Genomic DNA, 15,005 nt, shown 5'->3' on the forward strand with positions numbered 1-15,005 from the left:
AGGTGTAAGCTGAACTAAAAGGTAATTTCATTTAGAAATTAAATTTTCAAACTCTGGTTTATAAAGACTATGAAGAAGTTTCATCTAGCCATTAAGTGATAAACAACTGAGAACCAAAACCTATAAAAAAATTTCAACTTTGAATTATAATTAACATAAAAGATATAATCTGTTCATCTATCATGGTGGTCACAGAACATAAAAAATACACAACTATCTAATAGCATGGGGGCATCCACTGACCCTCTTAAGCTTTTGCGGAACTCTACAAAGCCAGAATTGCACACGTGTGCGTGCTGACGTGCTGTAAATGTGATTCTGCAAATTGTAAGAAGCAGAATATTAGAATTACACACGAAAACCTGGGAAATGACACACTCAAAAATGTAAATAGATATATGTATGTGCTTGTGGAAACTAACATACCCTTTAGGCAAATACTCCTGAAAATTCAGAGAGAAACATGTTTTAAACAGTTGTCTTCACATTCTGTTCAGAATGACATTTTTAAACTACAGTGTGGTAGCAAGTGAAGGATAATTTTTAATGAAGCCAATATATCTTACTTATGTATACTCTAGATAATTGATAGTATCTTTTTCCTCATTTAAGATGGTATTTTCTAAGGAGATGACAGAAAAGGGTAAAATAAAAGGCTGTCCTTTATGTAAAATCTTAGCTTAGTGACTGTCTAAATGAGTGTGAGAGGAAAACACCCTAAAATTCTAAATAATATCTTCATATCCTTTAAAAGATTATTTAAAATATAACTGTAGCATTAAGTAATATGCACATATATGCAGGTAAGCAGTTTTTGTTAGAAACAGCAGAAGTGTTTTAGGTAAGAGCTCAGTAGAGACTGCAAGGTGGTAAGATGCTGAAAAGAAAACATTTGGAAAAATGAATAAATAAGAATCATTATATAATTTCCTCTGGGATTTGGACTATTTTTATTTGGTTATTTTCTGGTTGTTCATATGGAAAATTTACAGGGTCATAATCTGTGATGCCTTAAATTGTTTGGCCTTTATACAATGAGTATTTTATTGCATGAGAAAAGGAACCAGCAGGAAAAAAAAAAAAGGAAAATCTGAAAATAATCCCTTTCTGCACCAGAATCCGATGTCGTCAGAGAACAATGTCTAAAGAAAAGAGAGGGAATTACATTAGAAAGGCTATTTCCATGCCTTGTTTGGCATGCCGCTCAAAGCTCTTCTTTGAAGTAAGACACATTTCTTATGATAGCTTGCACTGAAGAAGATAATTTCTTCTTAAAACCAGACTTATTTTTATTTATCTTCATTTTATCACTCATAAGGCATATTGAAAAATCTCAAAGAGCAGGATCTCATTGTCACTGCACCCCGGCGACGTGATGGTATCTAGGCTGAGCCTCATTTTCTTTCTGAACATATGTAACGTTTGCCTTATTTTCAAATAATATTCAATCCTGCTTCTAATACCAGATTTTGTTATCTTAGCAAGTAAGATAAAGGGCCGCCTGCAGAAAAAGGGAACGGGAAGGAAAGAGCGCAGCGGTGGTGTTAGGATCTCTCGTACTCACGGCAGCAGGATGGAAACGTGCTGTTGATCTGCTCCATGACCTCCGTGAGGTCCGTGCTGGTGTCGCGCGGCGGGGCCAGCAAGTCCTCTCCCACTGTGACGGCACATGCAAAGAACGGCAAACTTTCTAAAATTAATGTCTAGCCTTCCATCAAAACCCAAACTCAGGAGAAAATACTACTAGCAGCCTCCAAATAGCAATGTGAAAAGAGTTCCCATTGAAAAGGACAATTTTAGGGAAAAATACCCAAACTAATTTTGTATTAATTTGTTGGTAATATAATTTTATATAATTACAATGTACTAGATGTTTGTGTAGAAAGAACCCATGCACCAGGGGAAAATACAAGACTGAAAAATAAGCCACACAGTCATATTATTTTAATTAGCAAGATATCTATTATTTTGCATTGAGAGTATTTTTTCATACAAGAAAAATATTCTACTACTTTTCTTTTTTTTTCCCTTCTTTCTTTTTGGAGGCTTCAGCATAGGCCAGCTTACCCTGCCACAAAAGGAAAGGTATCTTCTCATAAGATACTTTTTAGTTTGATATTTTTTTTATTCTACAATCAATAGTCAAATGACTCTCTTATTTGAAAAAATATTAAAACAATATTAATATTTAATTTTTTCTTCTGATTAATGTACCTAAAGACCACACAAATAAGTTAATTTAAAGCATGTGGTCCTCAGTAGAATTTTAGAATTTGAATTCATTGATAATGAAATATTCCTAGTAAATACCCAGTTTGCTGAGCCCTTCCTAGCATCAGTGACAAGTCCCCACTGTGAGCGGTGACAGGCTAGGTGGGGCCTCTGCCTCAGATGGAGCGAGTGGGGCGATGTCTACACAAACTAGGATGGAGAAAAGTAGACCAATGAGTTCCCAGACCTGGGCAGGGAAAACCATTACGTTTGGTATAATATTCTTTAGTACTGTGTTCTAAATACACACAAATGTGAAACTTTAGAGACAGAAAATGTACTAAAAAGAAAAAAGAAGAACCATTCTCAAAGCAACTAAAAAATTAATTTCTTGCTCATCCCAAAAGGAAAGAGATTTTTTTCATCTTTTAGCAAAATTTAATCTACTATATAAACAAGCATGTTATAGCTTATTATTCTAAAAATGTTTGCATTTTTGATATTACTTAAATGGATTTGCACTTATTTGAGAGCAAAGATAATACAAAACTCTTTTATGCCCTAAGGTGCCAGTGTGCAAAAATGCTACTTAACATGAAAACCAAACAAATGGCCAAGCACAAAGCTGACTGGGTGGAGTGGCTGTGTCTTGGGGACACTGACCTGCCTGGGGGAACTGCAGGCTGCGATCCGGTTCCAGTGGGTAGCTCAGAGCAGAATGCTGTGGCAGGGCCCAGGGGGAGACGCCATTGATTCGGGAATCGGATTCAGGCTGGAATCACATTCAGAGGTAAATGCAGAGAAAGGATTCAGATAACCGCAAAGTACGACATTTCCTTTCCAGTTTCCCCTCCCTCACCCTGGATAATTAAATCTTACAGAGTTCCTTGTCTTTAGACATTTTCCAATACATTTTAGTCTCAGTGGGGTTGGGGCGGGGGGCTGGTACTTCACCTGAGCACCAAGTAAGTGATTCTTCCCTTTCTGCTCGGGCACCTTGAAGAACTCACTTGGTTATACTGCAAGATTGATTTATCAGTGTCATTTTCACCCCTCAATTTTTCTATTATTTTTATGTCAACCAAGTGAATTTGGAAACATCTCTCATTCATCTTTAAAAAATTGGCACTGATCTTCTAATACAGAAAATTTATCCAATTTCAAAATCAACTCATGTTTAAAAGCAATATTGGAGAGCGGTTAAGAGCACAATTTTGGATTCAGATTGCTTGGATTCCAATTCCAACTCTGCCACTCAGAAGCTATGTAATTCTGGGCAAAGATTCTTTATTTGTAAAATATGGATGGTAATAGTAGTGCGTGTGTCACAGGGTTTTGCGAGGGGAGTGATGAATTACTATTTCTAAAACGATAAGAACAGTCTGTCACTTAGTAAATACTTTGTAAGTGCACTCTCACACAAATCTTTGATATGTTGACAAGTATATGATCAAATTAGAAAGTGTGATCCACTGTATAGGGAATATGGAAGTTACAATTTTTTTCATGAAGATTTTTCCATTAAGTCTATATTGGTTGAAGCCGGTAGTTTTGCCAGTTTTCACTATCAGAGTTAAATTTTTCATCTACTTTTGGCATTCATCATGCTAAATCATTAAAAAGAGATACGAGCCCTACAATCTGGGATAAACAGGGCCATTTAGATACCTGCTATCTCTAAAAGCATTACCATGCAGTTCTGAAGGCACATGAGCCATTAGGCAGTGCTGTTTAATGGGATGGAGGGAACAGGGGAAGGTAAGAGTGAGCAGAAGAGCCTTTCGCTCTTTTAAGAGCATCAACAAGCCATGGCAGATACAGGTTTCAAGCACAGATTCCTCTTGCAGTGATTGCATATATGCATTAAGTTGTTAACGTTAACACTTCATAACGTAAATAAGAGACTGCAAGAGAGAGTCTGTCCCTCACAAAGGCACCATTCGGACATTTTAAATTCACAGTACGAACATTGTAAATTTCCAGTGTATGTGACTGGCATTGAGGTAAGAGACTCAAACATTCTGGAGGGCCTCCAGGAAGCCAGGACTTGGGTCAGTCTTAGGGAACTCTTATTTTATAACAATACAGAACATGGAGGCCCTGAAGGAAATCTTCCACGAGACAGTCTCACACAAATTCTGAAACAGTGAGAGACATAAGGAAAAATATACGGTCAAACCATACGGTCAAAATATATGGTCAAACCTATGGCCCACTGCGTAGGTAACACAGAAATTACACTGTTTTCAATTATTCTGACAAGTTAAAAAGACTGATAGCAACTGGGAAGTGATGGTTTTCCAAAATTGGAGAAAATCACTGGAGAGAAAGTTGTTTATGCTTTAAGTCAATAAATCATTTCTGGAGAAAGGCATTCTTATCACACTGTCTAGAGGTCCCCCGCTGCACAGGCTAGAGAAAAAGGCAAAAGATGACATGAATGTTGATGTCAGGGATTTTTCAAGAGAGAGGGGTTCCCGGCCCCTGTGTTGGGATTCTACACTCTGTGAACCTGCTGCAAAGGCTTCTCCATCACTAGTTCTGTGACACGAGTCCTATTCCTAACTGCTATGTGTGATCAACTACTTAATTCTCTGCAGTGTGTTGTGTCTTTTATATATGATAGTATTTTGTTACATATACTTGTTATACACAATACTATCTTATTATGGTCCCTAACAAGACTACAGGCACCAGAAAAGGAGAAACTGTATTGATGCTTCTGTTATAGCCCAAAGAATGGTGTTTTCCAAAGTTGCAAGCTATTACCCATTGATGAGTTATAGAATTGATTTAGTAGGTCCTGACCAGCATTAAGAAAGAAAAACAGAGGGAAGAAAAATAAAAGGGAGGAAGAAAGTAAAGGAGGGAGGAAAAAAGGAAAAAGAATAGAAAATAAGAGTTGACAGTTCTCTATAAAGGCAAGTATTATTTTGTGTTCATCATATACGTATGTATTCATCATAATGTAAATTGTATTTCTTATTGTCAAGGAAGTTTGCAAGCAACTGCCATAAAACATGGTACACTGTTAGGGAATAACAGTAAGCAAATTAATAACCATCTGTTAACTCAATTTCTTGAAAATAGAAAATAATTATTCCTCGAGTCAGTGTTCTTGGCTCAGTGGAAGAAAGCTTTAGGATGCAGATTTCAGGTCACTTGCTGTCCCTTAATCTCCAAAAATGCTTCCCACGTGTAATTTAGGCAGATATATGTCTTTTCCCTCAAACTATTCAGAGCTGAGATAGATTTCAGTGTTAAAGCAGCATCAGAAATTCCACTGTAAGCTGGGCGAACACACTTTTTGTGCCAGTGAGGATTTAATGCTTACATGTGAAAAGGAAATTTCTAAGCCGGTCTAAATTAACTATGGCGGTGAGAAATTGAAAGTGGACCTCTTTATCTCTACTGACACCTGGACCAAGCCCCAGGGCAGTGGACAGGTGGTGTGAGGAGGTGCAACGCTGAATTCTGCACACCCTACCTGCTCCAGCAGCTGTCGAAGGCGATGGAGCTGAGACTCCAGCTGCTTGTTGTGATCTTCTAAAATCTGCATCCTCGCCTCCAGCCGACCTTTGTGCTGCCGGAGGAGTTTTGCTTCTGCTATGAGTTCTGAATCCTCGGACGTGTGGTGAGGAGATACAATCGAGTCCGGAGGTGAACCGACAGGGAGCCCCCTTCTCAGGTGCTGCTCCTTCAGCTGCTCATATTCCACCTGCAGATTTCTAACGCGGAAAAGGAAAACGGAATTACTACCATGTACGCTGTCTTTTCCCAGAATTGTCCGTGAGCTTCGAATTTAGCTCATGTTATGTCCTCTTACATAAACACGTGTATTAACAGTAAGATGGGCATGTGTGAATAAAACTGTAGCTTTAAGCAAGTAGACATCATCACTGAACCCCCAAACGCTGCTGTATCTGTAGCCATTATCCCGGTTTGTTAATGTCCTCTAAAACTTCCACTCCACTGTGATTTCTCGGACAACAGTCGTGAAAACAGAATGGGAAGGGGCCGTGTTGAATTTTGTATGAAAGAAAAGATGACAGGTTTTCTTCTCCCAGGCCTAGCACACCTTTGTTCTTCCTCCAGGTCAGCAATGATCCGCTCCAGTTCTCCACGTTCTTCCCTTTCCACCGACTTCAGGATCTGAGCTGGGCTCTGTGGCTGGCTCACCGGGGACTCCCCTCCGAGCGTCTGGCAGTACTGCTGGATGAGGGCGTGCTCGTCTTCCCTAGTGAGACAAAGGAAACAGACCCAAGGCTCACATCTGCAAAGCGATGTTTCTGGACATAAAAGAAGTAGAAAGATGACGATGACCAGGCTGGTGGCTGGGCCAAGCTTGCCTTAGAGCTCAGTGTCTCCATGACTTCCCTTTCAAAACTGTAGGAAGAAATCCATCTAACAGTGTGTGTATACTGTATACGAGCCAACATTTCAGGCTTTGCCTTAGTCTAACAGCTCTATCTCACAAACCTCAGAAGAGATATTTTACTCAGCAGAGGAAATGAAAATAAGGCACAACACTTGAACAGTTAATATGAAAGATATTATAGGCAAAAATCCATCACCAAATGCACAAAGAGTAGATTAAAAGACCATTGAGAAAGATTGAGCTGACTTCACTGTCTTTAGCATCTGGTTGAAAGCAATTTCAAAATGCATTGTAACCCACAGGATGGGGTTTATAATCCTTATGTGCTTTTATTTAAATAAATCAGCACAAATTATAATTGTAGATTTTATAAAATAGCTACAGATATTTTACTTAATCTTATCAGCAGGTCATTTTTAGGGTCGATCATTCTGCATTTGAACAAGAAACTACATTTCATTCACTTGGGTTCTTCCGCTTACCTAACTACTTGTCTAATGAACTAGTCATAGCAATAATGTGGTTGAATTAATGATTGACATACATGCAAGTGTAATAAAGTAGACAAAGTTGATACATTTATGGCAAAGAAATATTTTCCAGCAGGCCCAGAATGCCTTTTCTTCCTTTATGAGAGAGATCCATTCAGATACCCTCGTAAATGTGCAAATGCCAGATCTCCTGGCTAATTCTAGCAGGAGAGTCCTTTCGAAGATTGGTCTGTTTATATGGATTTTGGTAAGCAAGTCCTGGAACCTATGGATTTATAAGATGGAACATAAAGAAAACCTCACGTAAGTTATGTAACTATCAGAGTATAAAATGGAGCTATCCCATGACTGAAGCAGTCCCCACCTGTGTAAGTGATGTGGCTATAAATATCCCTTAGTGACCTCTTCTTCACTCTGGGGTCAGAGCATGTGCTAACACAGCCAGAAAGGACCTGGCATATGGTGCTGGCAAGTACTGGACCTCTCTCGACTTTTCTTGGGCCTCCAGGTTACTTGCGCCCTTGAGCTCATTAGAAACACTTGATCCTAGGCAAGAGCTCTGGTTCTTGAATCTGACTTCCATCACTTGGATTCTGAAAATCCATCTTGGTGTTACTGCAGTTTACTCTGACAAAGAGGAGACTTAAAACTGTACCTGAAAGTGAGTGAATTCTTAGTAAAGGTTTCCCCTGAGCATTGAGATCAGAGAGAGAGAGAGAGAGAGAGAGAGAGATGATGATGAAGCAAAATCAGAAAAAGGAGTGTTGCAGTGTTCTGCTTGCCAAACAGCCAGAGCAGAGGGTCAGAGGAGCCACTTGTTGATTTATTTTGCTTCCTTTACCAATATAACTCATCCCTCTCTCTTCCTTTCCTTCTCTCTAGATAGACATAGATATAGAAATGTATATGTGTGTATGTTTATACATATAGATACTTAAATTGAAGTCATTCACTTTGGTTAAGATCACAATATAAACATAGATACCTAACCTCACCTTCCTGCTTTCAAAATCAAATAAATTTTAAAAGGGGTTGGGGTAGGACTCTTATGACATGGTTAGAAACTGGAAATAAGGAACATGACTGGGATAAAGATTGAAGTAACCTATGGCATCATCCTTTGATTCCCTTTCCTGAGACAATGCGGTATCACTGGGAAATAAATGAGGGAACCTCTAGCAGAATCCCACGCTGTTCCTAGGCTTAGAAGAGTGGGAAGAAGAGGAGAGGGTGGGTATTGTACCGTGGCAGAGAGGAGCATTTTAAAGCAGATCCAAAAGCTGCTCAGTTTCCCATGTAGCTAAATCAAATAGAAATCTGACAGGGAGCTGTGGGGTATGTGTGTGTGTGCATTTTCCTAAATGCCCAACACCCTAACCTAGCTATATTATGCAGGGCAGAAGCAGGCTGTGAGACTAATGGCTCAACACCACTGGGACACCAATTAGCGAAGGATCATGAGACACTAAGTCAGTGATGCTTGGAGGCACCTCACCCAGTTCATGTGGGGAGAGAGGCAATAAAAGAGGATAAAAACTACAGAGCTAACATATGGTCAGGATAAATAGACAATAGCAAAATAAGAGTACAGTAGAACATTTTGTAAACATTTTGCAGGATGAAAAAGATCTGTGTATAGAAACTAAAAAGACAGAGAATCTGAAAAATAATAGCAAAAGAACATTCATACACATCCCAGGGAAATGTCTATACTTTAATGTTAAAGAATCACAAGCAATCATCCAGAAATCAAAATAAAACAACAAATCATTTTCAGAAGAAGAAGAAGGTTTAGGCTCCCACTTTCCATAATATTAAATGTCCAAACGCAATGGAGCAACATCTAGAGTCCTAACCTAGCCATTCATATGACCAGACTGGTCATTCATTTATACAGGCAAAGCTCTTTATCCACACGCCAAAAGAAAGAAAGAATGAGCAAGGACAGTGCAAGACAGAATAAAAATAGATGATAATCTCAGATGTTACAATAAATAAGAGGTAAACTGATTCTCATACTGTTTAAAAAACTATTAATTATATGATATCTATGAATAATATACATAAATGAAAATAAAGACTGAAAGTAAAAGTTAAAAAAATAAGTAATATAAGGACAACAAGAATTCAAAGAAAACTTAGGTCCTTTAATCTGCCTGGTGATCTCATGGCCATAATTTGACCAAAGATCCTGGCACGAAGCTCCTCCAATATCACAAGGCACCATTACGCTATTTGTGCCCTCAGAACATGAAATGCCAGTGCTTGAATCAAGGATTAAATGTTGTGTTCAATATTAAATCAACTAAATTTTTGTTCTAAAGAGTTGAAACTAGATTTGAGATGCATTTTGTTGTCAAAATTTACATAGATTCATTTCTCCGGAAAAGTTGATGGGGTTTAACATATTATTATAATTATCATCACCGCTATCATTATATTCTTTCATGAAGGTATCTGGAAAATAATTAAGGCAATTTTCACAAAAATGAAAATTTGAAAATCATTTACATATAATATATAATTTTAGTCTTAAGTGTTTTTCACACATGAGTAGGTCTAAAAGTTAAATATAAAAATAGATACATTCTAGTTCTTAATTATATGTAATAAAAACCAAGAGCACACTCTTTAAATGCAGAGAGAGAATGAGTTACCAGATTAGGGTCATTAAACATCAATCGTGTGTCTCGTGCTAAAATAGAAAATGTTGCAAAAATATAGGTCTGCACGAACAAAACCATTAGATGGAATATAGTTGTACTATAATTAACTGACACATAGTAAATACTATCTAGATTACAAAATTAGTACATGTCAGATGACAAAAGAACTGTGATTCATTCAATGAACTTTTGAAAGTAGATAGGACATAAATAAAAATAACAAGAATCTCCTTCCTTTTAAGGATTATTCTGTTCCAGGCTTCAGATTTGCAAATTGCAATGCCAGTGCAAACCACAGCCAGCCTCCCCACTCAATCCTTTCACATAAAACACTGTCACCCGGGGCAGACTGCAGATGGAGTGAGACCACCTGATAGCAGGGGCCGAAGGAACTGTTGTCCTCGAGTTCCTCCTGAGATCACCAGAACCATCATGGCTCCTGTCCCTTCCTGAAACACGGTTGCTCAATTCTTTCTTCAAAGATATTTTGTATCCTTATAATTAATTTCCTTTTAAATTCTCCAGAGTCAGTCTTACAGAGAAATAGGGAGTCATTGGGAGTTGGGTCTACAAATGGTAAGAAGCCATAAGATCGGTTCATATTCTAGCATGAAGGTGATACATGAAGGTGCAACAAACAATAAACTCGCTTCATGAAAGATGAAAGCTATGGGGATCACGGAATTTCTTCCACAGATCAATTTGAGGGAAAGAGAAAGGCACGAATTGCAGGCAGAACGCCTGCTTCTGAAGATCCAAATGAGTAAAAGGGCCTTAGATATCTTAAAGAGAATTACAATTCAAATCTCAACGTTCTCACCTCGGAGCATAGGGCTTTCTTTTATTGCTAAATGTTGGGTAACTGAGATCACTCAAAACCAAACTTAAGAGTTTGATTTTGATCCAGCAGTTTGTTGAAATGTAAAACCTTCTGAACTGAAAACCTGGTTAGGTCTTGAATGTGAAGCTGCGGCCTGGACGGAGAACAGGCAGGACTGGGACAAGGACAGTGATGGCCCCCAGGAGGACTGGATGGGTGTGCACATCCCCTGACCCCTCCCCCTCCCACCGCCTGGGGAGCCCTCCCTCCTTCCCACATGGCAAAAGCAGCACAGCTGTATGGCGAGGGGCACCCGTGCCTGGTGCCAGCACGCTTGAGTCCAAACCCCACCTCCACCACTTACTGACTGTGGGACCCTGGGCAAGCTCCTAACCTCCCAGGGCCTCCATTTACTCATCTGTAAAATGGTGCTAACAAAGTGAACAAGAGCATCCTCTAAAAGGGTTTCTATGTGGATTAAATAAACAAAGATGTGAAAAGTGCTTAGAACAGTGCCTGGCTCTTAGTATGCTCTATAGCAAGGAGGTGGTGGCGGTTTTTTGTATCATCACTATTATTATTCAAGAATAACAAAACTTCAAGAGGCGTCTAGGAGTAAACTAGAGAATTTAAGAAAGAAAAAAAATTTCCAAAAGTATTGTGGAAATTGGCTAACATACCATTGTTTGCTTAAGGTGCTTTAAATTGGTTTTTAATCTCTCCCGACAACAAAAAAAATTCTAATACCTTGACATTGGCTACCTCCAGATATAGACCTGAGAATGAAGCAGAAGCTGTCTTGAGAAGCCACCAACCTCTCATTCAGAAGCTGACAATACTGTTAGGTGGTCTGGAAAACTGTCATCTGCTGTCTCTTGGGATTGTATCTCGACCCCACCAATGCTGGAGCTTCAGGAAACTTCCAGGAAAAGGCCAGGTGTTAGATTATGTCACACACTTCCTGCTGCTACTACTACTGTACCATACGGTCTTGTAAGAAACAGATGTCTGTCCTTGGGGCAGAGAAGCGGGGGACTGCAATTTCCCGCAGTGATTTGTTTGGCAAACCCAAGGATTAGGAAGCAGATGTGCTCTCACGTACGGACTTTGAAGGCACTCAGACTTGGCAGTCTCACAAACACCTGTGCTTCTCTGCAGGACCTGGAGTGCCAAAGGCCATCGCCAACCATCCTGCGGTAGGCCCGGGAGCATTAAATAACCCAGCCTAGTACTTGTTGAAGGAAGGTACTAATTCTGGGGGAGAACTATGGGTAGAAAATATTTTTCCCCCCAAGTGATATAGATTCTCAGAGTAGAAAGAAGAAATTTTTTCAAACAGTCAGGAACTCAGGGATAAACATATTCACCCAAAAGGGCGGACTCCACTGTGATGAATTCAGTGTCCTGGATGCTTTAGCTTAAATCTGTATTTCACAAACTTCAATAATCTTCCTGCCACTTTCCTAAAAGCTGCCACATCCACATACCATTAATTATGAAATGTTCTTAATCGACTTTAAATTGAGACACCCCAATTTTATTTGTTTCATTAATTAAATTAAAAAGCTTCTGCACAGCTAAGGAAATAATCAACAGAGCAAATAGATAACCTACAGAATGGGAGAAAATATCCACAAGCTATACGTCCGATAAAGGGCTAATAATCAGAATCTACAAAGAACTCAAGCAAATCAGTAAAAAAAAGTCAAACAACCCTATCAAAGAGTGGCAAAAGACATAGATAGATTTTCCAAAGAAGATAGACAAATTGCCAATAAACATGAAAAAATGTTGAATATCACTAATCATCAGGGAAATGCAAATTAAAACCACAATAAGATATCACTGTATCCTGTTAGAATGGCTTTTATTAAAAAGTCCAAAAATAACAGATGCTGGTATGGATGCAGAGAGAAGGGAACGCTTATACACTGTTGGTGGGACTGCAAATTAGTACAACCTCTATGGCAAACAGTATGGAGATTCCTCTAAGAACTTAAAGTAGACCTACCATTTGATCCAGCAATCCCACTACTGGGTATCTACCCAAAGGAAAAGAAGTCATTTTATCAAAAAGACACCTGCACTCAAATGTTTACTGCAGCACAATTCACAACTGCAAAGATGTGGAGTTGACCCAAGTGACCGTCAATTCATGAGTGGATCAACAAAATGTGGTATATGTACACCATGGAGTACTACTCAGCCATAAAGAAGGATAAATGAATGCCTTTTACAACAATTTAGGTGGAACTGGAGACCACCATCCTAAGTGAAGTATCTAAAGAATGGAAAAACAAACACCACACATACTCGCTATTAAATTGGAACTAACTGATGAGCACATATTTGCACAGAGGGAAGTAAAACTCAGTGGAAATCAAGCAGGAGGACGGGGGAGAAGAAGAGGGGCAAAAACTTACCTAACGGGTACGATGAACACTATTTGGGTGATGGGCACACTTACAGCCATGACTCAAGCATTACATAAGTGATCCATGTAACCAAGAACATTTGTACCCCCTGAATATTTTGAAATTAAAAAAATAATAATTATATAAGAAGGTAAAAAGAGTCCACAATACCATTGATTTGACCTGCTTCTTATATACTTTTTGAATATACATTAAACTAAAATTAAAAAAAATTATCTATTATCCTATTTACCACTACTTAGGAACAAAACCTGCCTTATGTAATAAAAAATATACTTTTTTGCAAATAGTTTGAAATATTCTCTCCCTTTGGTTTTCTACACTTTTTAAGTGAGTCAAATACAGCCATATATCTAACTGTAACAGTATCTGGGGGTAAGGGAGGGATAAGCTGTCTTGGGGAGAGGGCATGAGACCAGCCCCACACTTTCTCCACCACTTAAGGAAGAGGCTTTTAGAGGTGACAGCATTCATGAGGCGGAAGGAGCCCACGTGTGCAGGCTGCCACCAGTGGCACAGTGGCAAAGGGGGCAGGGGTCCACAGCAAAGGAGGGGAACACCTATGTGGTCACAGAGAGAGCTTGGGAATGAGCCATATGCAATCACACTCCCTCTTCCTAAGTAGGGATGGTTACCTTCCTTAAAGGGAGGTAACTTAAGGGAAAGGGAAAATTACCCTTGGCTATATGAATGAGACTTCTCTATCCCAAACCACCTAAACAACAGATTCCTCCTCCAGTAAGTTAAAAAATAGTTGTTTCACTTGGCTAAAAAGAAAAAGAAGGGAAAATAGATTGACATGTTTATAAGGTGATTGCCAAGTCAGAAACAAACAGCAATGAGAAACAGTAGAGAGCCTATCGTGATACTGAAGTATTTACCGTAGTAATACTTATTCACCTTGTCGAGTCAATAATACAGATTAAAACAGAAATGTTTAAATAAGTAAATATTATACACGTAAGTCAAACCACTGAATTTCAGGTCCAGAGTAAGGCTTCAATGATTCAGACTGCCTGTTAACATTCTCACTAGAATGGCAAAATCACCACATGTTCACAGGGAAAGAAGCCCAGTCTACTCAGCAATTCAGAATGTGAGAGAGCAAAGGACCTCTACTGTTAGCAAACTGAGATTTATTCACATAGTCATTAAGAAAATGTTAATGCACCAGTAACTGGAAAACAATTTCTCTTTAGTGGTCTATACATTCTTACTCTATTAATTTAATTTCATCTCACATATGAAAGAGAATTTGTTACCTTGTCTTTTCTGGTGCCTAAAGGAAACCTGCATTCCTCTATTTTCAAAGCCAGTGTGGCAGCATCTGCAAATCTCTCTCTCTCTGACCTCTGCATCCATCGTTATATCTTCTTCTCCTCTCTTATAAGGACCTACCTTTGTGAATATATTGGGGTCACCTGGATAATCCAGGATAATCTCTCCCCATTTCAAGATCCTCATCATAATCACATTGACAAAATCCCTTTCGCCATGGAAAGTAACATATTTATAGGTCTCAGGGGTTAAGATGTGGACATCTTGGGGTGAGGGCGTTGTTATGTCCACCACAAATGCCCTGACCACGTTCCCTGTGTAGGCTCACTTATCTCTCTTTCTTCTAGCCTATAAGATTCATGAAGACAGTATCTTCACCGTAGACCTGCTGCGGTATTTGGTGCATGGCAGTGGTGTGCTCTTAAATGCTTAACAACAGGTTCTCCAAAAGATAAAGAAAACAACCTTGATTTGTAGCATTTGCAATTTCTGTGCTTTACATTCTTTCATCATGGTCAGTTTCAAGCTAATGACTTCACTGAATATGGAGTTGGGAAAAGATACAGAGCTGTACACCACTTGACAGATATAATAAATATCTCTTTATACAATATAATACATATTATATCTGTCTATATCCCCAAGGACATAGATAATAGTAAAATGAAGTAAAATACTTAGGGTGTGATGAGTTTTGAGTATTATCTTTGTTTTTATTTTAATTTA

General features: G+C 38.8%; 1 protein-coding gene across 1 annotated transcript in view; it reads right to left on the reverse strand.

The window, feature by feature from the left end:
• The window catches only part of UTRN (utrophin), a 522,534-nt gene that overhangs the window by 7,167 nt on the left and 500,362 nt on the right, over positions 1 to 15,005 (reverse strand). Inside the window, exons 66-69 of the mRNA XM_012655520.1 lie at positions 6,290 to 6,448; positions 5,699 to 5,939; positions 2,875 to 2,983; positions 1,565 to 1,657 (exon numbers count right to left, since the gene is read on the reverse strand). Coding sequence (XP_012510974.1) covers positions 1,565 to 1,657; positions 2,875 to 2,983; positions 5,699 to 5,939; positions 6,290 to 6,448 — 602 coding nt within the window. The remainder of the gene's footprint in view (positions 1 to 1,564; positions 1,658 to 2,874; positions 2,984 to 5,698; positions 5,940 to 6,289; positions 6,449 to 15,005) is intronic.

The sequence above is a fragment of the Propithecus coquereli genome, unplaced genomic scaffold (assembly GCF_000956105.1).
Source record: "Propithecus coquereli isolate 6110/MARCELLA unplaced genomic scaffold, Pcoq_1.0 Scaffold48, whole genome shotgun sequence".
Classification (NCBI taxonomy): Eukaryota; Metazoa; Chordata; class Mammalia; order Primates; family Indriidae; genus Propithecus; species Propithecus coquereli.